This window comes from Sinocyclocheilus anshuiensis, unplaced genomic scaffold (assembly GCF_001515605.1).
Source record: "Sinocyclocheilus anshuiensis isolate Anshui unplaced genomic scaffold, SAMN03320099.WGS_v1.1 scaffold315, whole genome shotgun sequence".
Lineage (NCBI taxonomy): Eukaryota > Metazoa > Chordata > Actinopteri > Cypriniformes > Cyprinidae > Sinocyclocheilus > Sinocyclocheilus anshuiensis.
Window position 1 is genome coordinate 275,990 of NW_015548210.1, and position 27,332 is coordinate 303,321.

The following is a 27,332-nucleotide window of genomic DNA, read 5'->3' on the forward strand; positions in this document are numbered from 1 at the left end:
ATGCGAGTAAAAATAAGCGTTGGCGAGTCCATGTAACAGTGTCAGTCGCCAGTTGGCGGGTACAACTTTTACTAATTATAACAATGCAATGAAGTGAAAATAACAGCCAGTTTTTAAAGAGATTCGCTGTTTCTGACATTAATAATAATTTCCGAAATAATATTTTCCGAAGACCAGATCATCGTGATTAGCTGTGCTGTCATAAGCGACAAGAGCGAATCGAATAATAGGATACAAATGGACCGATAAGGTCAGAGCAGTGTGATGGCCCACTTGTCCCTAGACACGGTTCTAATAACTTTTACCTGAGAAGATATTGCTTCTTCATTTCGGAAGATTAACTAGCACGAAAACACACACAATTATGTCAAAATGCAAAAAGAGTTTCATGGGCGGTAAAAAAAATTTTTGCCTGGTAAATTTTATCATATCACTGGCCATTGGCAGGTGTGGCAAAAAGTTAGTTTTAGGCCCTGTATTAGCATAATCCCTGCCTATGAATGACAAATGCATAAGTTACTTGTCCAGGAACGCCGTGAAATTTTCTGTACTTTCTTCTCAGGTTTGGCTCCAGTATATTGCATAAATGTAAAAAACACTAATAGGCCTAGCAATAAATATTCAATTAACGTGTGTCCACCTAAGAGATTTTAGCTAGTTGAAAAAATACTCTTCTTATCTCCAGCTGAGACACTTTTGTTGCTATTATCCACATCAGTAAAGCATTACTAGCATCTCATTTTGAAGAATATTACTGTATATAAAAATAACTAACATTTTGAAAATACATTCATCTTCATGAATTCGAAAGTTTACGTCAGAATGGCTTTATGAACGATTTACAAAAACAAATTGTAACGAGGCCCACTGAGCGTCCCACCATGTTTAAGAATATTTGGTAAACTTCAGGAAAACTTAAATTTTGCAGTTTTATTTTATGCTGCTAGTGGTTTAGGAATTATACACATAACCTTTAAAAAAGTTAAAAGGGTCCGTTTTGAATTCACATTGACTATAACAGTTATTGAAGTAGCCTACCATTTCATGAAGAACCATTTATTAAACAACAACGAATATCGACCATCAGTCCACTGTTCATAAATATTTGAACAATCAGCATTAACATAATCCATAATAATCAAGAAATCATACCAAACTCCTCACAATCACTGTAATCGGATGCCTGAGAAGCGTGTGAACCTTGAGAACTGTTCCTACGCGAAAGCACACATGCATGCCTCTCTCCCTCCGTTTACCCATAATTCTCTCTGGCACTCGCAGCGTGATTAATGCACACCGATATTGATTTTCTTCTTCTCCTTTTCAGAGTATCCCTTTTATTTATCTGGCTGAGCCCCACTCGTCTCTGTCAGAGTGGAAAAGACGCAGGGATTGAGAGAGGGTTGGGAATTCTGGGAATTCTGCTCACTGAGCACTGATGTACAGAAAAAGTTTTTTAACAGTTTGGCTGGAGAGAGCATCACTCACCACCCCAGAGCCACTTTCTCTCCGGTTTGCCTGTTTACACATGCTGTCCTCGGCGGGCTGGTTGACCCATTTTTCTCTGGATAACAATACCTCAACCAATCACAGGGAAAACCGAGGACAAAAGTCCCCAATCCTGCTTGTCATACACGGACTGCAGAGGCGAGAGCTCAGCCTCACAGCTTGGAGGAAAAAAGCCGCAGTGGGACAAGTTAAAAACATTAGCGCTCCTCTATGATCCTTTTGAATGCTACCCAACCGTTTTCCTTCGTTTTCAAGCATATCTACATGTTTGAAAGGTTAAAACTTTCCATATTTGTAAAATTTAGGAATGTATTGACTGCTTTCAGCCCCACCGGCTAAATGATCTCAAAATATTGAGCATTTATGAGTATTTATGAAGCGAATTAGTTCTAATGAATCTATTCGTTACTTATTAATTTGGTGTTGGGTTATATGCACGCTACGCCCCACTTTGGGCACCAAATGTGATTTTCAGTGAATGGTCAGCTTGCTGCTCAATGGTTTGCAAAATGTCAGGAAAATCTCCGGCACGCCAGCTTCAGTTGATGCACAGCAAAGCCTGAGGTGGGATTTTTTTTGCGGCATTTAATCTACATCAATACATATAAGCTTCTCCGAGTAGAATGTATTTTTATATGTTTGCCAATCTGTCTGCACCAAAATGCGTTTGCTCACTGCGGAATATGAGCAGGGTGGAACCAGGACGAGAGGAAAAAACAGAACAGAAAGGGTCTGTATCGCTGGCGCTTTCTCTCTCTCTCTTTAGTGGTTGTTCTGGCCAGAGGTCTCAGTGCGAGGCATGTGTGTGGAATGCTAAGGACTCTCTAAAGCGCCTGTAGCGGTTTGTTCTGTGGCTCACTGCTGCATAACACAGCCGCCTGCAACCAGATCTTCCCAGAATCCCCTGCGACTAAAACACCTGTGCAATACCAAATAATACTGCATGTACTTCAGCCATGAAACCAGTTAGTGGTGCTTGCTAAGGCAAGGATTACTGTTATTATAGCCCATAATTAGCATTTTTCACAAACTCTAACCATCAAGGTGTCATTTATCTCACACTTTTTATACTATGGGCTTGGATAACTCAAGTCTTCTATTTAAAGGCAGACTAATGCATCACCAATCAGACTTGCAATGTTTACCTTTTACACAATAAAATGGCAGAAATTGATTTAAAAAAAAAAACCTATTGTTAGAAAAGATTTCTAATTTGAATAAATGCTGTTCTTTTAACTTTTTATTCATCAAAGAATCCTGAAAAAAATAATTGATTTAAAAAAAAAAAAACCTATTGTTAGAAAAGATTTCTAATTTGAATAAATGCTGTTCTTTTTACTTTTTATTCATCAAAGCATCCTGAAAAAATATCACAGGTTCCAAAAAAATTAAAAATAAAATAAAAATAAAAATACTGATAATAAATCAGCATTTTAGAGTGATTTCTGAAGGATCATGTGACACTAAAGACTGGAGTAATGGCTAATGAAAATTCAGCTTTGCACCACAGGAATAAATTATATTTTAAAGTATATTAAAATATTAAAACCCATTATTTTAAATTGCAATAATATTTCACAATATAACTGTTTTTCTGTATTTTTGATCAAATAAATGCAGCCATGGTGAGCATAAGAGAACATTAAAAATCGTACTGATCCTAAACTTTTGAATGGCTGACATTAGAAATGGACATTAGGCATATATCAATTAGAACAAATCTCAAAGTTGTGGAATTCTAACATTTGAAAACAAAAACGTTTCACTACCAAATGGACTCCAAATGCACTAGACAGAAATAAATATTTTATAACAAAAAAAGTATACAGTAGCTTCACTTTTCCTCATGCGAGATCACATAGAAAGCTTTTTTATTTATAAAATAGTGCAGAAGAATAGGTTTTAGGAAATTTTAGAGGGGCCATTAGCAAATGTACGCCAAGCACAAACACAGATTCCTTCAAAATGCCCTCGACAGCGTGGTGAAAGTGTTCCACACGCAGTGAACTGTGTTTAAACTGTTGTTTGCAGGAATATTGCTTTACCTATGAAATATTTAGCACGGAAAAGAGGCGCAGACAAGCGGCAAGCTAATGTTTTGTGACAGCCGCTATTAATTGACAGACATCTGTCAGATTCATTGCACACTTTCTCTGTTCTACGCTGAAATAGACCCGTGTTGGGCTCCGACATACTTATAGGAATATAATGTGCACACAAATTGAGATTGAGCATTATATGTGCGATGTTTGAAGAATTTAAAGACTGTAATTTAGACTGCAGGCGAACATTTGTCACATTACTCTCTGAAGATGAATAAAAGATTCATATATCTCATTGGTGTCTTTTACCCGAACAGAAAAACATGACACATCTATGGAAAATGTCCCCGCTCGCTCCCCAGTCTAAACGACTTCTGATTCTTTATTGAATTTGCTAAATGCCCCATAAAACGAGCCGACGGCCCTGAGGGAAGGAAACAGTTGTGTAGACGAGTGTTCCATTTAGCTGATACGGATTTTCACAACCGCGCTGCCTCTAGAAGGGAAGTAGGTCAGTACAGTGGATCTCAGTGACACGACTGCCACCGTCCACTTCTTCAGGATTAGACAGCCGTGAGCCGAGAGAGGAGCTCTTTATAAGAGCGTTACTGTGACAGCATGCCAAGTTAGAGACTAATAAATCTCACGTTGTCAGCAACAGGACAAGAAACAACTTAAAGATGTGGATGTGTTTTCAAGAGCAGGCTTGGGGTTGTTAAACTGATGGACAACCAAGAAAGGCAAGGACTGTAATTGGCTAAAATTCACTTAGGAAGATCAAAACTACAGCGTGTTTAAAATCACACATTGTTGACCTCAAAATGTTGTAATTTACTCATCGTCATATCGCAAATCAGTTTGTCTTTCTTTCTTGTGTGGATCACAAAAGTTTTGAAAAATATCCAGGCCAATATTATGAAAGTAAATGAGGACCGGATCTGTGAAGGTCCACAAAAGCACCATGAAAGTGTCATAAAAAGCTTTATATGACTCATGCACTATATTCCAAGTCTTCTGAAGCCATACAATTACTTTGAGTGGATGCAACCTCAAATCAAATGGCAGCATTGACGTCAAATACATTTGAGTCCCCATTTACCTTCATTATATGGAAACAAGTGGTTCATGCAAATGATTTGGAGCAACATGGGATGACATTGGTGAACTGTTCTTTTAAAGTAACATAAAATTGCATCTTAGTTCAAACACAAAAGCCTCCAGTGTCCTACCTGAGACGAGTGGTACGGTGTCTCTCTCCCATGACACAACAGTGATGTAGTTCTCCACTGAGGAAGGAATAATGCACTTGAAGACCGCTACACTGCCTCTCATCGCGGTCTGGTCCGCCACACGGACCGTATAGGGCTCTCGTAAGACTGGAGAGAAAGAGGTCATGTTGATTGATACTTTAATTGTCATTGTTTGAAAAAAAAAAAAAAACATTGCAAAAATATGTAGTGTTTTAATACTATCTTCTAGCTTAATATGCAGGCAAGTAGTCTTTCACCAAAAAGTAGGCTAAACCTCTATGGCACTAGTACAACATTTGTTTTCATTTTCTTTTATTTCTTTGAGAATCCGACTAGCCCAGCATGGCAACACTGGCTTAGCCAATTGTGTGAGTTTGGGGCGGGACTATCTGTTTGACTGACCAATGACAGATGGCACGAGTCAAACCTGTCTGAATACAGTCATTAGTTTTGCAGTTTGGTTTAGCGACACTAGTGGTGCAGAAATTACACATTTTTGGCCTTTTAAAAAACAAGATAAAGTGACCTGAGTATCAAAATGTTTTGTTGAAAATATATCTATGTTTATGAAAATATATCTATTATGCTTGTGCCATTCACAATTTACACATAAACCTCATGAAATTTTATTTAAAATTTTAAAAAATATATATTTTTTATTTATGAGCAATGATTTGCTACTTCCCGATCAGTTACAAATTATATCAGGGGGAGAGACATTATCATTCTAGAGAGAATCTGATTGGACAGAAATGTGTGTAGTGCAGGATGAGTCATCAATATTTTTGGTCCATTTTCCCGGAAAAAGAAAGACTGTAAATTTAATTTGTGTACATCTGCATTTATAACAGTTTCATCAATTTTGCCAACATTTACACTCAAAAACAATATTTAGGCATGTATTTAAGATTTTTGTATTTGAGCTGCATAGAAAATGTTCATCCATTTGGATCACACTATTTTAACATACACACATAAACTTAATGTGACGCATATTTGTTAGTCAAACATCAATCAAACAGGAAAGGAACAGGTAATATTTCTGCAATCAAAAATGTGGCATAGTTTATTATCAAGTATTTGCATCTATTTTTAAGTAACCATATTTTCAAAATGCATGTATTCAGATAATTTAGAATCAGTATAAATCTTTCCGTAGTGAATTTATTCATCTAAAAACTTTGAACAGTTAAAACCTTCAGTTAGTTCAAATGTAAGATAGTTGAAACAAATAGGATTTATTGATGATAAATCTATATAAAAAAAATTGATATATAAATCTGGTTATTGTGTGTTTAAAATGCATTTAGTTTATTAGTATAAAATGCATTTTAGTTTATCCCAGTATAATCTGAAGGGAAATTACCTGTTTACATATTGTGTATATTTTGTATAGTGTATTTTATTATATTTATTTTTTATCTATTGTATTTATTTTGTGTTGTATGGTTTATGTTTGGCTGCTCATGCAAACCAATTTCCCTGCGGGGATTAATAAAGTACCTATCCTATCCTATCCTATCCTAGTACTTTTACAGAAATCTCACCGGTTTCATTTATGTACGACTGACAAATATGCATCCCATTACGTTTATTAGTTTTAGTTTTATTTTTTACATTGTATTTTTGGCATTTTTGCCTTTAATTTGATAGGACACTGTAGAGAGGACAGGAAGCGAAGTGAGAGAGAGAGAGGGGGACGGGATTGGGAAAGGTCCGTGAGCCGGGACTCGAACTCGTGACGCCCGAAGCGCAATGGCACCGATAGTTTTAGTTTGTTGTAGTATTTATGCTATATGTTTATGCCAAAACTGTGTAATCCAAATGAATGGCAATTTTACAGTATATGCAATTCAAAGCAAATAGACAGTTACTAAAATTCACAAAACTCTAATTTCAATTTGGCTTTAAAACAATCTTGCAACAATCTGTAAATATCTTTAAACACTCACCAGCCTTAATATGAACATATTGGCTTCTAATTTTCCCTGAAGGATTTTCCGCTGTGCAATAGTAAGTGTTGTCATGGATCACTTTGCTAAAGCTGGACGGAGGAAAGTGGAAGATCTGGAGAGTGCCGTTTGGATGGACATGGCGGATCCCTGGGACGTTGTAGCTCTCCTCGCCGGTGGCCAGATACCAGCGCAGGGTAGCAGGCGGCACCGCTGCTGCAGGACAGGGAACCAGAGTCCCCGTGGTGCTGGCGAACACTACCTCTTGCAGAGATGCATTGACAAAATACAAGCTGGAATGTAGGTCTTCACTGAGAACTGCAGGAGACAGGAGAAGACGCGCGGTTAGTGTTTCTAGAGTTCATCAGAACACAACACTCTTTCTCTCTGTATGAAAGAACTAACAGCTTGTTTGTCACAGCTGGTCTACACATCCCCAGGGATGAATTACTTTAACAGCTCATAAATATATTAAAACAGTTAGTCTTGGCACTTTTTAGTCACTGGTCTATTCATTTCAGGGTTCAGAATCATACATGCTTACATAGATGCACAAACCTCTCAGATTTGGAACTCAAATACTTGCAGACTGCAAGATTGAGGTAGCTCAGAAAATGTACTGTGCTAATCTTTCTAAATGTACTAATCTTTCAAATAAAACTGACATAGATTGTACTGGAAATGTAGCCAGGCAAGGCCAAATTCAGCCACATTTCTCCACTGGGACTTTTAAAAGAGTTGATTTCATTTAGAGAATGAGTCCTGAACTTTGTTTTAATGAAACCACATAATTTCTCATGTATTTTAATACTTTATATTAATTCATTACATTTTTAATGGCCATTGGCACTGTTGCAACACAGTAATGCCAGTAAAGCCCTTTTGAATTTAAATGGATTTGTTCACTTATAACTTACATTTTCAGATGGACATGCTGTGCATGAAAACCAATTTCAGTGCCCTGGGGTATTTTATAGATAATGGAGCTCAGTTCTGGGCCATGGATAAAGCTACTATTGTCTAAAAGCACATAAAAAATAAAATATTTATACCCATACTCTAGCTAGTTGATTCCCCAAGATAAAAAACACAGATAAATGGAAACAGAACACAAGTGGAATGATCAGACAAAAAATGACAATAGAAAGTCAAGCTATTTCTTAAGCATTTGAAAATCTACTCTCAATCACAGCACGTTCATGTCCCAACATCCTTTTTCAAGGTCAGAGAGTTAATAGGACAAAGAGAGATACATATCAAAATATTTTCATATTTTATATTCATTAAATTTTTTTTTTATTATTATTTTTTTTTTATTTATCAATCTGCATTTAGCACATACCTTTCAACATTTAACATAAAACTGATAATCCAACTATTTTTTTTCCACACAAAATATAAGGTCTGTTGATAATCCAGTGCAAAGAATCAGTGAAGGATCAAAAGAACTTTGGGTCTTAAGAAGAATCATTAAATATTAAAAGACTTTATGTCAATACTGTGATTATACAGTGATACCCTGCAGCATTTTAACAGATATTTTATGCACTACCGCAGTATATAATTCCATAAAAACATTATTATTACTATTAGATAAAAAGTCAAGATCAAAAAAACAATTTAAATGTTCTGATTTATTTAATCTAATATTTCTCATAAATACTTTTTATGTAATAGAATTTATTAAATATCACTATATGTGACCCTGGACCACTAAACCAGTCATAAGTAGAACGGGTATATTTGTAGCAATAGCCAACAATACATTGTATGGGTCAAAATTATCGATTTTTCTTTTATGCCAAAAATCATTATTAAGTAAAGATCATGTTCCATGGAGATATTTTTGATGGAAAGATATATTGTCCTATCCTAACAAGCCTTACATCAAAGGAAAGCTCATTTATTCAGCTTTCAGCATTGATGTATGGTTTGTTAGGATAGGACAATATTTGCTCGAGATACAACTATTTGAAAATCTGGAATCTGAGGGTGCAAAAATATCAAAATATTGAGGAAAATCGCCCTTTAAAGTTGTCCAAATGAAGTTCTTAGCAATGCATATTACTAATGAAAAATTACGTTTTGATATTATGGTATTATGTTAGGTAATTTACAAAATGGAATATGAACCATGATCTTTACCTAATATCCTAATGATTTTTGGCATAAAAGAAAAATCGATAATTTTGACCCATACAATGTATTGTTGGCTATTGCTACAAATATACCCCAGTGACTTAAGACTGCTTTTGTGCTCCAGGGTCACATATCTTTGAAATAAGTCAAGATAAAAAATAATAAAAACAAACCAATTAGGTGAACATTTTAAATGTTCTAATTTATTTTATGTAATATTAAATACATTTTACAATAGTATTTATTAAATAAATATCTAATAAAAAATCATAATATATGCAGCTACCAAAAAGATCTTCACTATAAAACAGTCCATTCCCTCAGACACAAGAGGACAACATAAAGAAGCCAGCAGCTGTTATCCAGACGTGATGCATGTGATTTAGCACCTCAGACATCATGCAGTAAAGCTTGTGCGTGGATTCAAGCACTGATGGACTCTTCATCTTTAAAAATCTGCATGGTCAGCATCTGTTAATCTGATTCAAATTCAGATAGTAAAATCCAGCACATGCTTAGCGACGCCGTCAGACTCATTCTGCTCTCAATTACCTAAACGATAGGAGCGACCAGACACGACTCTTCAAATATGAATTGAATTAATTTATAATTAATCTGGCCTTTTCAGAAAGCGCTGCAGGCTGTTTGATTAACAGCGATTCTTATCTGCCTGAAATAACGGACAGAGCACTTTCTTTGTCGCTGCTTGTTTCTGTCTTTCAGAGCCGATCATTGTAAATTCCCGCTGAGAGAGTGTCCCTCTGTGGCTCTGTCTGGGCTTGACTCAGGGTGATATTTATGGGGTGAGCATGTGACAGCTCAAGGGCAGAGACCATTTTAAAGTCAAGCTGATCTAGGGGCAGGTCAGACGAGCTCACGTTTTGCTTGAAAAATCTATGCAATTACGATGAAGGTCTGGCTAACATTTAACAATGCATATAATAAAAATATAAAATAAAATACTTTTATTTAAATAAGACTATTTTAGAAATATCCACTATTTAAATAATAACTCTATACTGATCAGTAATGAGTAGTTTCATACAGGTGAACATTTTAAATGTACACACACACACACAAAATGTATGTATATATTAGGTTAGAAACACACAAATGATTTAAAAACTAGACAAAAATTATAGCAATAAAAGTAAAATAAATATTTTCAAAGTAACTTTAAAAAAAGTAAAATATTAAAACGTAAATATTATTATTTAATATAACTTAATTCACCTCAGTACATTAAATGTCACCAAAAAGTAATTTTAAAATTAGATTAAGTAAAGCTTTTTAAAGCAAAATCATATTTTCATATTTTACAGTGCTGTTAAAGCACTTTAAAAGTGGCTTTTTTAAACGTCAGTGTTACAAAAGAGAAAATAAATATTTTAAAGTCAAACTAAATTTAAAAAATATTAAATATTATTTAAAATAACTGAATTTATCTTTTAGAATCCGATTAAGTAGAAAATGCTCTTTAAGTCAATTAATATTTTCAGATTTTACGGTGCAGTATTGTGAAAGCAGCTTTATTATAAGTCAGTGTTACAAAAAGAGAAGTCAATCTTTGAAAAAAAAAAAAAAAGTTCATTATATATGAGTGTGCCAGGTCTGACTGGACGTTTGTAATGAGGAGCATTTGAGCGGAATGACAGTTGCATTTAGGGCGAGCAGAAATATGGGTTTGTCTTTTGAAAACACATTAGCATTTGTCCACTGACAGTGTGTAACCAGCCACCACGGGACTCTTTTCAAAACTAGCCAGGCGATTTATTTAAGTAATGTGCGATCAATATTTACCCTGCAAACCGCAAGTGTGGCTCGGGCATTAACCCTTACAAACCTTAAGTCACAATAAACCCACACAAAAAAGATGTTGCAGTACTACTGTACACTAAAGCTATCAGATGATTCCCATGGTAGTTTAATGTGGTACTGAATGATTACCATATTCATACAGTATATCATGGTATTACAGTTTTATAAAGAAATGGCATTGAACCAGCACATTTTTCTTTATTCAGATATTTTTGGGATACTCTAAAGAATTGCTTGTGTAAATACAAAAATCATCTAAATACATGTTAAACATGGTAATACAATTATATAATTTCTAAAATTGAAATATCCCCTGACCCTTCCAAAACTGTATCAAATATCCACATATGTTTCGATGATTTGAATATTTTAGTCATGAATTTCGCAGGTATATTATTCACTTTTATAAATAAAAAAGATATTACTATAGTCCCCTAATAACATGATATTTGTTTGTATTTATCCATTTAAAGCTGCACGTTTGACCAAATCAAATATATTTTTGGATTTGGATGAATTGACTATGGTTTTACTATAGTACTAAGTCCAAAAATCTGCAACCATAATACCCTGATCCTTTTTTCTTTTTTTAATTATCCATTTTAAACCAGCTAAATTTGAGTATTTTAATGATATATTGCTTCTGTATAATTCAGAAAAAAATACATATGGAACCTGTCAAAAAAAGAGAACAATGTAGCAATAGCATACCATTTTTTGTCAGTAAAACATGCTGCGTCATTCTATTTTAAACCTGCATATTTAGACAAATTAATCATTTTCAGACAGATTAAATATGTTTGTGATGAATTCTTGTGTATAATTCATAAAAATAAACACATTTCGAAATGTATGCGCAGGTTTAAAGGGACCAGTTTTCTAAATCCAACGCCGCGTTAGAATGTCTTTAAAGCGGTGCAAAGCGTAAAATCGGCAGCTCTCTGAGGATGAAATCTTGGCTCTGGTGTGGGTGGATGGGTCACTCTGTTGGCTGCAGGCCGACTGTGTCTGCGCTGTTGTCTGTGCAGCAGATAGGAGGGGCTGCGGAACCTTGACGGAACATCACGGGCTCAAGGTAATTAAGGCAGAGAGTGCAGGGGAGCCCGGAACACAGCCGGGAGGGTCAAAATTCCAATCCCTGCCCCGGGGCTACAGCGGGCCTGGCATCAGGGAGCTGTAGCGGAGCACCGCAATTTAACCAGCTTGCAATTTGCTCTCATGAATATTAAGCACAACCCAGCCGTGTCTGGTTTAATGGACCCCCGCTCATTGCCAATATGTAAAGCCAAAGAAACCCCCAGATGCCGAGGAAAGCGTTGAGAGTGGGAGCAGAGCGAGTCCCACCGGAAAAGCGAAGTTTCTTGTGGGTTTTTTTCCCTCATCTCTTAAGTGAGATGATTTGAATATCATCTGAATAATGTCAGAGCAAACGTTCGTTTAGAGCCTCCCTGGTGGTGAGAAGGAGATCAAATGGCCTCCGTGGATCTACATCAATTACGAGAGCCGACGTCGCTGATGTCTGAATCTGAAGCGCCGCTGACTCGGATGATGAGAGAACGCGAGGCAGAGCTGAACGAGTCGTGGCTGCTCACGCTGGGCTGACGTCCCCTCGTCTCCCAGAGACACGTGTACTACAACAACTCATAGTGATTGCGTATTCTCAACTGGAACAAATCTATGCTATATATACTTAATTAAACAACCAGTCAAATGATTGATTTATTGAAAAAAAAAAGATATAATATATAGTTTATAATACGTATACTATTATAAATTATAATATGTAAATAAAACAATTATTGGAGTACATTTTACAAGAAAATACTACTTCAGGTTACATTTACATGACTGTAAAACATTTTCTTTGTCAAAACAACATTGTCAAAATTATCCCTGTTCACACGGATCTGCGAAAATGACTAAAAACGCTGCATTACTCATGACAGACCAGTAGTTGGCAATGCCATTTTGTAAAGAAACACTATGTGCTTGCGTACAAACGTGTAGACTGAACATGTAATTCGCATGCGCTTAAAGTCACCATTTTCACAAATTCATGCTTCTTTAGTTTACACAAAGACGATAATGGCATTGTTTTCAAAAACATACACTTTGAAACCCATTTTCAAAAAGTTGCATTTTCAGGCACTCAAATGTTGTGTAAATGAAGCAGCGAATTCATAGAACGTTTTTCATTTTTAGTTGAAAACGGTGTCGTGTAAATGCCCCCTCAGTCTTTCGACTTCAAAATTTCACATTAATTCAATGTGTTACTTGCCACTTCTTTGTAACTGTACTAGCAATTTCTAAATGAAAAGTCCACTCTTTCGAAGTCCATTCTACACCAGCTGTGTTCATATATCTATATAATATATACTACAAGTCTTTCCATATTGGGAAAACAGCACAAAAATGTTGATGACTCATCCTGCGTTACGCAGATATTTGTCCAATCAAATCCCTTCTAGAATGTCCTTCCCCCTACACTCTTGAAAATAACGGTTCTAAAAGGGCTTTTCGTAGTGATGCCATAGGCCCTGTTTACTCTAGCGAGTTTTCGTTTTAAAACAATGTTTTAAAATGAAAACGATCCTTGTCTACACTGGCGTTTTCACTGCGTTTTAGAAACGATCTCCATCCACACTACACTACCCGAAAACGCACGTCACATGACAATTCATGTAGGTACAACCATAGATATGTATAGGTAGATGCCAAAGTATTTAGATGGCGGACACGTTATGCGTTTTAAAACGAAAACTCAGTAATGTAAACGTAGCCATAGAAGAAGCATTTTGGTTCCCTAAAAATGTCAGTCTACATTACTTAAAATAACAACACTATCTCAGGGCCAATTCATACGTATTTACGAGGTGGCTAATTCGAACAAACTAACTGTAGGTGTTAGGTGTGTTTCTTTGTACGAATTCCTACGAATTTGCCACCTCGTAAAATCTCCCCATGGGAGCATCGGCAGTGAAAAAAAACGAAGATGGGTAATTATCAGTTCCACACTATAAGATAACAGGAAAAGGTAATTTTGGACAACCAAAATAAATTGAGCCCAAGAAAATAACCAGATAAGAATTAATGACAGGCAAAAATAATAAAAATATTTGTAATTAGCATATTATGTTATTTAAATAATTTCAGCATTTTTACAGTTTATTTATACATATATCGATATGTGCATACATTGGTTCACAACTAGTCTAAATACTTTTTACTATAACTAATAACTATTTATTGTTTTGTTTTGTTTTGTTTTGTTAAACAGCTTACAGTATCCCAGTGTCTCAGTTCCTGCCCTCTTCCAAACATGTGCATGTGCTAATATTTGGGTGTGAGTCTCAGGTCAGCTCGTCTCCTCTCCTCACTGGCTGCATGGAAAAAAGCTCGCGCCCCTGCACTCTGACGCAGCCAAGCAGATGTAAATGTATTCAGAGCATTTAGTGCTCAGGATTAATCGAATTATAATTTAATCATCTGATCAAACAGCAATTAGCATAATCACTTCTGGGGACGGGCCGATAGAGAATGCAATGGAAACAGAACAGACCTGAGGCGAGAGCAGCTTTAATGAGACATTTGCTGGGATCTCTGTAAATGTTACACATTTCTGGCTGTTGAAATTCTGCCAAATTTTTTTGTCTGCTCTGCCACACAGACAGTGATCAAAGAGACCCTGTTAACTCGTGGATAAAAATCAAGGATCACATATCCAGGACTGAGGGGACCAGATTTAACCCATTTTCTCCCTGAATTCTTTACAGAAGTGAATCATACAGTAAGGGCCACAACCACCTTAGGTTATAGATTGTAATTTAATTTCAATTTATTTTACTACTGTAATTTGTAAAACCTAGTTGATCGCTAATATGAATATTGGAGGCAATTTCAAATGTGTATTATGATTTTGTTTATTTTTATTTAGGTTAAAAATATGTCGGTTAACAACTAATTTGGACTGCAAAAAAATAAAGCTTTACACATTCGCTGTAAATATTATTAACCATTTATTAATACTTTGTCAAGTAACCTAAAATGTGCTTCATTTGACATTTGACTTAATTTACCTGAATTAACATTAACCAGTATCATTAAATATCACTAATATAAGATATTATTTAGTGACTGAAAATCCAATAGAAATCATTAACTGGACAGTGATGTTATTGTTTTATATTTTAAAATGTTCATGAAAAAAGAACAAAAAATAACATTTACAAACACTATAGCCTGTAATATGTAATTTCGGCAATATTCAAATCTGGATTTATATGAAAATATATTAATTAATTCATGATTTAGAAATCAATATTTAGGAACTAACATTATATGTCAAAATTGTTGTATTAAATTGTCTTAAAGACTCACTGAAAAATATAATGTCTGATATTATCTAAAATATTATATATTTATCTATATTATTTAATATACAGTATAGTATATATTACATATTACATATATATATATACATACGCACACACACACACACACACACACACACATATATATATACTATGTGTGTATTTCAAATATTATATTATATTTGAGCAATTATGTACATATATATTTTGGATTTATTTCAGATGTATATAGATGACAGACAGACAGACAGACAGATAGATAGATAGATAGATAGATAGATAGATAGATAGATAGATAGATAGATAGATAGATAGATAGATAGATAGATAGATAGATAGATAGATAGATAGATAGATAGATAGATAGATAGATAGATAGATAGATAGATAGATAGATAGATAGATAGATAGATAGATAGATAGATAGATAGATATTAATAAATAAAGGTAAATTAAGATAAATTATTAATTAGATCAATTTAATTTAAATCTGAAATCAATTAATTTTTATGCTCTCACATATTTTCCTGAAATGACTTCTAAGAAAGTATATATATATAAGGACAGGTGTAAACACTGCATGCAAGACCTCAAAATCCATGAAGCACATGAATCCATCTCTTCCTATCCATCTATTCTCTGATCAAGACTCACCAAAAACAACCTCTAGCATTCATTTCTTACAATAACAGACCAAAAAGCTCCACTGCTGCACTGACAGGAAAAACTCCCTGTTTAAGCTGCTCACAGTGGCTGGAGGAACGCAGAGGTTTGTGCTAAAGTCATCAAGCTTCTTTACTAAAAAAAAAAAAAGAGGACTGAAAGTCCTCATCAGTGGAAAATACGAACGTGCTTTTTCTGCCAAGTCATCAAAGCAGGAAATAAATACACATTACGGCCACCAGCACAGGGCCGTCTGTCAGGCATATTTCCTGCTGATTGACAATAAGCTGTGCTGATGGAAAATATGAACACTGATCAGCCTTACTGCTGGCTAAACAGTTAGTACAAGCAGATCATCAAAATGCCATTATGCTAAACGACTCCTGGAATTACTGATACACTCAGAGCTACTGGGTTGAGCTACTGTGTGTGAGTGAGTCTGACTCACACCACATATCTGTTTATGTCTATTTCTAATACACAATGTGCTTTCCTGTGGCACAGATTTAACCTTCCCAACCACTGACTTTATAACTAGAACAAGATTAAATTTGTACCTGCTTTTGTACAAAACAGATGAAACCGAAACAGATATAACATATGAATAGTGACCCTAAAAAATGCTCTTTAAAATGCAGTTTAGGTTAAGGGCTAATTTGTTGCTAATTTATATGATATATATGTATGATAAGTCCTAATTTTGATAGCTATTAAACTATGTATGCCAAAAATAAATAAATAAACAAACAACAAATAAATAAATAAATAACAATTTCTGCAAAAACAATTCTATAAATAAAGTAAATAATGATTTATTTATATTTTTTAATCCTTGTTTTTACTGCAAAGGATTTTTTTTTGTTTTGCTTTGTTTTATTATAGGAAAATTAACCTAAAAGAAAATTCTTTTAAATAATTAATTTAATTTACATTTAAATCATTAAGCTATGAATAAAACTAAGATTATTGGAGTATGTAATATACAATGTATATTAGTCTTTCTACTTCAGAATTTCATGTTTAATTCAATGTGTTCAATTCTTTGTTTTATTTGCGAAATTTACTAGCAACTTTTTGAGTGAAAATTTGTTCACAGTACATCCTAGACATTTTTTTTCTTATTGTATCATCTATGGCAAGGTATATATATATATATATATATATATTAGAGACAAAGTTGTTCCTAGGTTGTTCCAAAATTGTTAAGTGATATAAACGTCAAAATTAAAAATAAAGTACATATATTGTTTAATTAAAAAAAAATAAAAATCTAAAATCCAAAAGGTTTTATTTATCTGAGGACAAAATTAGAAGAAAAAAACTTCTCACAAGAATAAATCTTAATTAAATGTAAAATTTAAATTCTAGAAATTTCAATTTCAAATTCATCAATAAAGTGAATAGTGATCCTAAAAAATGCTCTTTAAAATGCAGTTTAGGTTAAGGGCTAATTTGTTGCTAATTTATATGATATATATGTATGATAAGTCCTAATTTTGATAGCTATTAAACTATGTATGCCAAAAATAAATAAATAAACAAACAACAAATAAATAAATAAATAACAATTTCTGCAAAAACAATTCTATAAATAAAGTAGTAACGATTAATTTTCAATTTAATTAAAAAACATAAAACAATACTAATGAAATGGCCTATAATAACCATAATTATATAAAAACAGCAAAAACATATGGTTGTTTGTCATTAAACATAACATTCATGCATATTTCAGGAGCTTTCAAAAACAAACAATGAGTTCAGAATCAAAGCTGATATTAAAACATCTCAAATGATTCACAGAACAATATCCAGTTTGCTTTGCTTTCAGGACTGCAAACATGGCTTTGATTTCTCTCCAGCACATCACAGTGCAGCACGCGGTCTTCAAACCCAGGCGTACAGTTGAGCAAAACAAATGGATATGCCCACACAGTTTTGTCTGTTTGATCCGGACTCAGCTAAAAGCTCTCTTAAAAAGCATCTCATGGAAAGCGACAGCTGATTGGACACTTTGCTCTACGCCATGCTGTTTACCCGTGTCCATTTGAGTGTATGTCAGAGTTGGCCCCTAGCATCAGTTTACAAAAACAACATCGCACCTACTTTCCGCTCTGTCTGTGCAAGGACGCTTCTGTTGTTCCAATTACATTTGTGTGTTAATATGCACACGGTCTCGAGTGCTATTCACCAACACAAGAGCCATTGAAAACAACTCGGCATGATTTTGCATGCAAAAAACATTCATTGTTCAGTATCAGGGCAGGGATATTAGAGTTAACTAAAACTGGAACTAAAATAAAACCATTCAAAAAAATTGTTACTTGAAATAAACGTTAACTGACATAAAATAAAACATGCTTAATATTTCAGACACTTGCAACATTTGACATTTTAATTCAGTTTAACTTGATGCGCTAAAATAGCTAGAATAAAAATGAATGAAAACTCTATACATAAGTATAAAAAAACTACTAAAAACACAACAAAATTACTAAAATTCAACTAAAATGAAAATGAAAACAGAAAATGTAAAAATAAAAACGGATTCAACATTAATAAAAACTATAATAGTATTTAAATAATACTAAAGGAGCTGGGTTTAGAAAAATGGTGCACATGTTTGTTACTAGGACTAAATAATACAAAATAATTCAATTAATTGTGCATCTACAAGCTACAATGGCACTAGACTAAAATAAAAAGGAATAACACAGACATGTATGAAAAACAAAAACTACTAAAAATGACCAAAACGCACAACAAAATTGACTGAAACTTTAACTAAAATTAAAATGGAAAATATAAATACAAAAATTGATTCTAAATATTAATAAAAACTATAATAGTATCAAAAATGATACTAAAATAACACTATATCAGGGAGATGAGATTAGAAAAACAGTGTGAATATTATTAGGACTAAATGATACAAATTCATTGTTTTAATTGTGCATCTACAAGCTGAATCTGCACTAAAAATAAAATACTAATGAATAAAATCTAAACATGCATGTATAAAAAACTACTAAAAATGACAAAAACACATGACAAAATGACTAAAATTTTAACCAAAATTAAAATGATAAAGGAAAATGTGAAACTAAAAATTTATTCAATATACTAATCAAAACTAATATCTCACCGATACTAAAATAAAACTGTACCAGAGAGCAGAGCTTAAAAAAGTGGTGCAAATGTTTGTTATTAGGAAAAAATAATACAAAATAATTGTATTAATTGTGCATCTACAAGCTAAAATGGCACTACAAATTAAATTACAAATGAAAAACTATACACAGGCATGTAAAAAAACAAAAAGTACTAAATATTAACAAAAACACACAATAAAATGACTAAAAGTTTAACTAAAATTAAAACTGAAAATGTACAAATAAAAGTATTATTAAAAACTATAATAGTATATCATTGTACCAGGGAGCTGAGCTTAGAAAAATGGTGCAGATGTCTTTTATTAGGACAAAATGATACACATTTATTCTGTTAATTGTGCATCTACAGCTGAAAAGGAAAAAAAAAATCGGAAATCTCAAAAGGGATACTGAAGAAACCAGGGAATTGATTTATCCGTCCCTTCCAGATAAAAATCCCAAACGGCTTCGCGAACAAGCACGCCACGTTTTCCACAGCTAGTCATTACAGAAGCACTTCTGGGGTCACCTGTTCAGGAAGCTCCAAGGCCACTGCGCCAACATACATTTCAGGGGTTTCCATAGAGACCAGCGGAGAACTGGGCTGTGAGCTTAACCAAATCATGAAACGCTCATTTTGTATGGCTTCTTTTCCTCTCTCTCTCTCTCTCCCCCCCCACACACACACCCGCAAGAAACATGCTACACTGGCCAGAGAGAGAGCGAGAGAGAGAGAGAGAGAGAGAGAGAGAGAGAGAGAGAGAGGCTCATGCAGCGGCACTGCATCAGAACGCTGATCAATGGAGCCTCAGAGACCCACATACACACGGCCAGAACACAGCGGCACAAATGGGACCGTATTGATTCAAAGAGAAACACTTAAAATGCTTTTTAGAAATGCTCATTTGAACACAGTTGGCTAGACATGCAGCGCTCAATCGGCTAAAACCCAAATCCCTCTGAAATGATAATCAATTTCATCAATACGCCATTAATTGTGGTTAAACGACAGTGTCAATTTATGCCTTGCGGAAAAAACTGACAAAGCTTGGGAAAAGATCATCGCGGAGCTCCTTGTGCTGCTCTCCAACACCCTTTGTGCTAAAGCATCGCCGTGTCCCCTTATTTTTGTGCATCCTATCAAAACGCATCTGCCATCGGCGGTCAGTCTACGTTGGAGTGACCTGGGTCTGATATTAACGTCCCACAGTGTTACTCTGTTAAAACCACCTAAATGGCCCATTTTCTTCTCGCTTCCCCTTATACCCCCCTCTCACTCTCTCTATTCCACCACAAACACACCCATCCTGATTTAGCCCAGCAACCAGCACCCACTCGCTGTCTCTCCATTTTAAAGCCATCAACACACTCGCCTCCTGTCGAGCATTTGCGGTAGATTTTTTTTTTTTTTAGAGGTCAATATGCTTTGGACACCCACACGGGGAAAAAATGTTTGAATAAATGTTTTGTGAAAAGGTCACAGTGAAAGCATTCAGTAAAGTGCCAATTGAGTGACTGCGAGTTATTTTTTTTATTCAATGCTTCAGTGCTTCTTCGTGAAACATGGCGGCTGTGTCACTATGCCACAATACAACACATTTTAATTTCTTTCTTTTTCTTTGTGTGTTTTTAAGCTAATTTTCAAGGTTTTTGGTGCCCTTTTTTAATTCATAAAGCTGCTTTATTACTTTAATTTTCAAAAATGTTGTGCATTTTTTTAAAAAGTATATCAGCAGATCAATTTGTTATTCTAACGCTTAATATAGAAATTTGTCCAAGGTCGTAATAAAAGGAATAAAAGCAACAAAATTTGTCACATCAAATCACATTTGGTCCAGATTCATATTTTTGACATTCCTGATGCACTGTTTGCATAATGATGCATGCAATTTTGTTTAGTATTATGAGCTGGGAAATGTAATAAAGTGACTAATCATAAAACAGACGATTTGAATGCTTATTAAGGAGTCTGCCTTCTGAATTACTTGCTGAAATGAATATGCAATATTTATAATGAACTGTTGGGGGGAAATTGCATGCATTGAATGCATGATACATGCACAAAAATTATATTTGTAAACCTTATACACTAAAGGTGGTGTGAGACAAATTCAAATGGACCACAATGCATTATTTTTCAAGCATGCGTAAATGCATTGCACTGTTAATTAATTTCCATGAAGTTACAGCCTGCATAATAATAGTAAAAATAATCAAACAAAACACTACTCACCATTCAAAATGCACTGGAAAAAGATGATGGCCAATATCCACATGCCCCGCTCCTTTCAATCTCCAAACTAAGATTTTTCTTTGCCCACTGCACACTTCCTCCAGAAACAGCCGTTGCGCAGGAATATGGATATCTGTACTTAGTAGTTCCAGCGGAAGGGATGCATATGAAGCGTGCGCTCCGGGGCTGATTGTCTCCAAGCTGAGATCCAGCTGTGGCGCGACACGGTGAGCGAGCGGCGGGCAGGTGCGATGCGGAGTAAGAGCGCACGCTTACTGAGGGCACTGCGCACAGGTGTAGCCGCGTACGAGGGATAAAACCGCGGGAAAGTAAATCCACTCAATTATTAATGAGTCGAAATCATAGCGGAAACTTTTACGGAAAAGAAAGCAAAAGAACGAAAAAAAGAAAGGAAAAAGAAAAAGCTCTGAAACTCCAGCGCGTAAATGGATCGAGATGATGGCTGTTAGCTGTACTCAGAGCAACATCCCTCTTCACCACCTCGCACCGTCCAGCAGTCAGCAAGCACACGCATCTTCCCCTGCTGCACTGATCACTCCAGAGCTCAGCATCAGCACCAGAGCATCACACAACACAACACCCCCCTCTCATTCTCTCTCCCTCTCTCTCTCTCTCTCTCTCCTCTGCAGCCTTAAAGGTGCAGGGGTGCTGCTCTTAAAGAGAGAGTCCAAGCGCACCAAAAGAAACTCTTAGAAACCATGTGATCGTTAAGCATCGTCATATGCAACATATTAGGGGCACTCATGCTCATGTTTATTTTCGAGTTAAAAACGCAAACCATACAAACGTGATTTTTAAATAAATTTTTGGCAAGTAAAAAGGTCTAGGTGGTGTAACTATTTGGAAATCTGGAATCTGTCATCATGTGACAAAAGAAAGGACTGCTTTAGACACTCATGACACTATTATATCGTTAAATAGTCGTTAATATCAAATAATTAGACTTTTTTAATGAATAGTTACTCTAAAAAAAATGGTATAGCAATTATTTTAACCAAGAAACTGCTAGTAAATGTAATCAGTAATTACAAAGAAACAGCAGTTCAGCGCTGAAAATTTGAAGACTGAAATAGCTTTTCTTCTAAACATACTCCAATAATATTTGAAGAGTTCAGATGCAAAAGCCTCTAAGTGCCGTCTGAAATTTTCTTCTATCATTTTTCTCAGGCTCCTATTTCACTTTAATAGCAATGAAAAAACATATTCATATCCATTAAAGTGAAATTACTGAACCCACATATCGGAGTCTGATAAAAATGCTCATTTTAGAAGAAAATTTCAAATGGCACTTAGAGGCTTTTGCATCTGAAATCTTCATTTGTTTTATTTACAAAAAAAAAAAATTTTTTACGGTGTGTGTTTTGTACAAGTAAAATTGAGTAACTCTTTGTAACTTGATAATGATGACTCAAACAAAACCTCATTAATTATAACAAGGAATTACACTCTTAAAAATAAAGGTGCTTCACGATGCCATAGAAGAACCTTTTTGTCTAAATGGTTCCATAAAGAACCTTTAACATCTGAAGAACCTTTCTGTTTCACAAAAGGTTCTTTGTGGCGAAAGAAGGTTCTTCAGATTACAAAAAGGTAAGAAAGAGATGGTTCTTTAAAAAACCTTTGACTGAATGGTTCTTTGTGGAACCAAAAATGGTTCTTCTATGGCATCGCTGTGAAGAACCTTTTAAGCACCTTTATTTTTAAGAGTGTAAAACATGTTTGGAAAAATTTATTACAGTACGTTAACTCGCGTGTTTTCACAGTGCAAAAAAATATATATTTTTGTATTTTATTTTTACTTGATAGTTACACCACTGAACATTTTTAACCATTTAAATGGTATGAGCTTTTTTCAAAAAGGAATGAAACCAACACTCTTAAAAATAAAGGTGCTTCAAAAGGTTCTTCAAGCGATGCCATAGAAGAACCATTTTTGGTTCCACAAAGAACCATTCAGTCAAAGGTTCTTTAAAGAACCATCTCTTTCTTACCTTTTTGTAATCTGAAGAACCTTCTTTCGCCACAAAGAACCTTTTGTGAAACAGAAAGGTTCTTCAGATGTTAAAGGTTCTTTATGGAACCATTTAGACAAAAAGGTTCTTCTATGGCATCGTGAAGCACCTTTATTTTTAAGAGTGAACTTGACTGTAACACGAAACAAGTATGGTTTAAATTAGATTTTTAAAGCAATTTTTCCTTATTTCATCCTTATTTGCCATCGATTCATTAGAAATTGCACACCATGCGTGTTTAAAGTGAACAATAAACAGCATGGAATGAAGGTAACAGTAACATCACAGTTGTGTATGACAACTTCCTCTAAATGATCTTAATTGGTGGACATGAATTGATGTCATTTAATGTGGTTTGTGTTAGGATTCAGGACCCCCGAGGGCGTGTGAGGTTTTTTTTTGTTTGTTTCTTAAGCTGGCTTCATTAATTGACCTCGACAAATCAGAGCATTTGCCTCCTGCGCAGTGAGGCGTTGGGCCGACCCATTGCGTTTTCATGAAAAAACATTAACCTTTAATTAGATTTGAGTAGCCTATGTTATGTCTAATAATAACAGAGTATACTTGATGTTTCTGAACCATTGGTATCTATATTCTATTAAAAATAAATAAACAAAATACACAAAAGTGATATTACTTTCTATTTTAAAACATAATGTTATTATAATTTTTAATCCAGGAAACATATCAGCACTCTCAGGGATTTAGGATGATGTTTGCATGCGTTTTAATTCTGTTTTATGCATGTTCTTTAGTAATACGTCACCTATTTTGTGCTCGTTTGTGCAACAACGTTAAACCTGATAATATTTGTATGCAGCGGTCTAGAATGATGCTTATAGACAGCATTTTTTAGTTTTCATTTTTAAAAAAACGTTTCCAATAAGTTTAACAACAGAATAAAGTTGATGTTTTTAAACCATGTGCAATTAAAAATAAAGAAATAAAAATGTGAATTACTTATTAGTATTATTATTAAGAAGACCATTAATAATGATACTAATACAGTATGTGTGTGTATATAATATATAAGTATAGTAGTAATGATACTAATGTTAATATTATATTAAAAATAAATAAACTAATGTGATATTTTAATGTATTGATTAGTAATGATTAGTAAATTAATAGTAATAATAATATTTTAAGTAATATATGTATTTATATATATACATATATACACGCACACAAACATGATGACAAATCACATATATATATATACATACATATACTGTGTGTGTGTGTGTATATATATATACATATACATATATATATATATATATTTCCTGTTCTTAAACTATTAAAAGTAACACTTGAACATGGGAACACAGGAACCGTTTTTTACAGTGCTTGTAGCACGTGCGCTTGAATTGCATGCACAAAGTGCACAAAGCACTGTATCATATCCAAACCCAAATGAAACGACGAGTATGCAATGTCGCAGTTATGTCGTCAGTTAAGTCACAAAGTTACAAAAAAGACGATTAATCGCGACTAATTTCAGGAAAAATGTGCGAATAAGTTAAAAAAAAAATTTGATTGACAGCACTAATATACATATACACACACACACAGTATAACATGATAAATTATCTTAAATTAATTTAAGATATATAAATTACATATAATTTAATATGATACATATAATTTTTCATTACATTACTTATTATTCAGTCTGTCTGAAATGTTTTATTCTGATTGGAATATCACAGCAAACAATTTTAATGTCCAATAAAACCATAATGAACCATTGGCCCAGGCAAACTTTCATCAATGGCTGTGTTAGTTTTGCATCTGCCTTATCACATGCTCTCTTTCCTCTTTACAGTAAATTCTAATATTACAAAAGCATTTTTATTTTTCCTTTATCCACTGATCTTCCATCTCCAGTGCGATTTGTAGACAAATGGCTCTTTTTCTTGCCTGCGCAGGCTCTGCCAGTGGTGTTCAGATTCAGCACAGATCTGTGCATGCTGCAGAATACAGGAGCTGTCACTCGTCACTGCCAAAACCACAGCACATCATTAGACTCAGCCACCGCAACACGCTCGCTTATCCTCATACATTTACACAAATCCCCTCCACACACGCAACTTACTAGAAAGTCTGCTGTTATGATTAACTCAACAGGCGGCATGAAATACAAATTCCGCTGGCAAATAAAGATGAGAATCTGGGATGGTTCGCATTTTAGGAATCAATCTCTTCTCAAATAGCCCTGTGATTCTTAAGGCGCCCGTATTGTTTCCGTTCACCGTGTCCGGTAGTGTTTTTTCCACGGCTGTCTTCACGTGAGCTGCACAACTCATTACATTCCCTCCACCCACCGCCCAGCACAACCTCTGCATCATTTACTGAATTACAGACCATTTTTTCCCAGGATTCCCTTTCTATACACACAGTCCCGTCTCATTTTTCCTTTTAAGACGTGTTTGTCACATTAATGGCTGGTCTGCAACATTCAATCTGATCCTCTCCATGCATGAGCCGCTTCACTGCAGCATAACTGAGCTTCCACATGCACCGTAAGCTTGTCTGAAGCAGCCATTGATTCACAGAGCAGACAGGCTGATGTCACGAGACGCCAAACACAGAAAAAGCCACGGTTTCCTTTGCTTTTGGAGCCAATAACAATGTTGGCGCTGGGTTCGCACAGCCCACGCGAGACAGCCGCGGATGGTGCGGCAGGTCTAGCTGAGGGGAGTCGCGTTGGCTGCTATCACAGAGCAGATATCAGGGCGGCTCTCGCTGTTGTTTCTCAGGGGGTGAGTCATGTGCACCAGGCACGCCGAGGATGTTGTGTCCACGGATAGGCGTTGCCCATGGACACGTCTCCTGCGGTTCGCTCTCTCGGAGTGACTCCAGCCTAGAGGATGGGAGAGAACCTCAGGGAATGGATAAAACAGAACAGCTAATTATGAGCAGGACAGGCAGTAGTCAGGAGGGATTCGGAATGATGTTTGCATGCGGTTTACTTTCGTAGACTGTTTTGTACCTTAGTTCCTCTGTTTTCATGTTGATTGTAAATGATCATTAAAAGCAATACCTTTTAGGCAATATGGATCTCTAGATGTTTTAATATTTCCTGGCTGTGAGAAACTGCAGACATCATGCAGCAAAATTCTAATGAAAATTCTAATTAAATTATTCAAATAAATATTTTTTCTTAATTTTTATCTCTTCATAAATTACATTTCACAAAAATTACATTTAAAATTTAAAAAATTAACATTATACTACATAAAAGAATTTAAATGAAATTAAAACATTTAAGTTACAAATTCAATTCTCAGTTACACAAATTCTATATTTTACTACTTATTATCGATAACATTCTGTAGTTCTACATACTGTAAATTAAATTTAAATACAAAATTAAATTAAAAATTACATTACATTAAATTAAATATTACATTTATAGAATAAGGTACTCTTTAAATTACTATATATATATATATATATATATATATATATAATTTGCAATAATATTCTACAGTTTATATTTAATTTAATATAATATAATGTTTGTTTTTAATTAAATTAAATTATTAAATTAAATTAAATATTTTTATTAAAATTTCATTTTAAAATGTACATTTTAAATAAAAAAAATACACAATATACTAAATAAAAATAATAAAGATTAAATGAAAAATTCAGAATAAAGTAAAAAATTCAATAGTCAGTTACACATTTAAGAAAAAATTAGCATCGCAGACATTTAATTTGAATGAGATTACATGTCTCCTGAATAAAGACAAGAAAAAAAACCAACCACAGACGACTGTAAATAATGGCTGCAGTCTGTAGTTTTGAATGTTATATACTCGTAATAACCAATATCATCTTATCACCGGCTTTCCGACACCAGAATATGATCAAACAGAATACGTAACACACAAAATGACTTCTCTTCCACTTTCTTGTCACAAACGCTTAAGATTTGACGTCTGTTTGATTTCATTAATACCAGCAGCCGAGTGCTCATGTGAATGAGCTCGTTTTACAGGACAGATCCTGCCTAATAAGGTAACTCCCATGAATCACTGGGAGCTAAATGAAACGACGAATCTCTCCCACACAGGAGAATAAGCGCTTGATTGGGCTGAACAGTCTTAATGACCTGCTGTTGGGAATCCATGTATTGATCACATATATTGAATGCTCAGTG

General features: G+C 34.6%; 1 protein-coding gene across 1 annotated transcript in view; it reads right to left on the reverse strand.

Moving 5' to 3' along the window:
- The window catches only part of LOC107653721 (Down syndrome cell adhesion molecule homolog), a 99,548-nt gene extending 77,893 nt beyond the window's left edge, over positions 1-21,655 (reverse strand). The window contains exons 1-3 of the mRNA XM_016440519.1: positions 21,129-21,655; positions 6,754-7,071; positions 4,781-4,927 (exon numbers count right to left, since the gene is read on the reverse strand). Coding sequence (XP_016296005.1) covers positions 4,781-4,927; positions 6,754-7,071; positions 21,129-21,171 — 508 coding nt within the window. The 5' untranslated portion in view covers positions 21,172-21,655. The remainder of the gene's footprint in view (positions 1-4,780; positions 4,928-6,753; positions 7,072-21,128) is intronic.
- Positions 21,656-27,332: the final 5,677 nt, after the last annotated feature.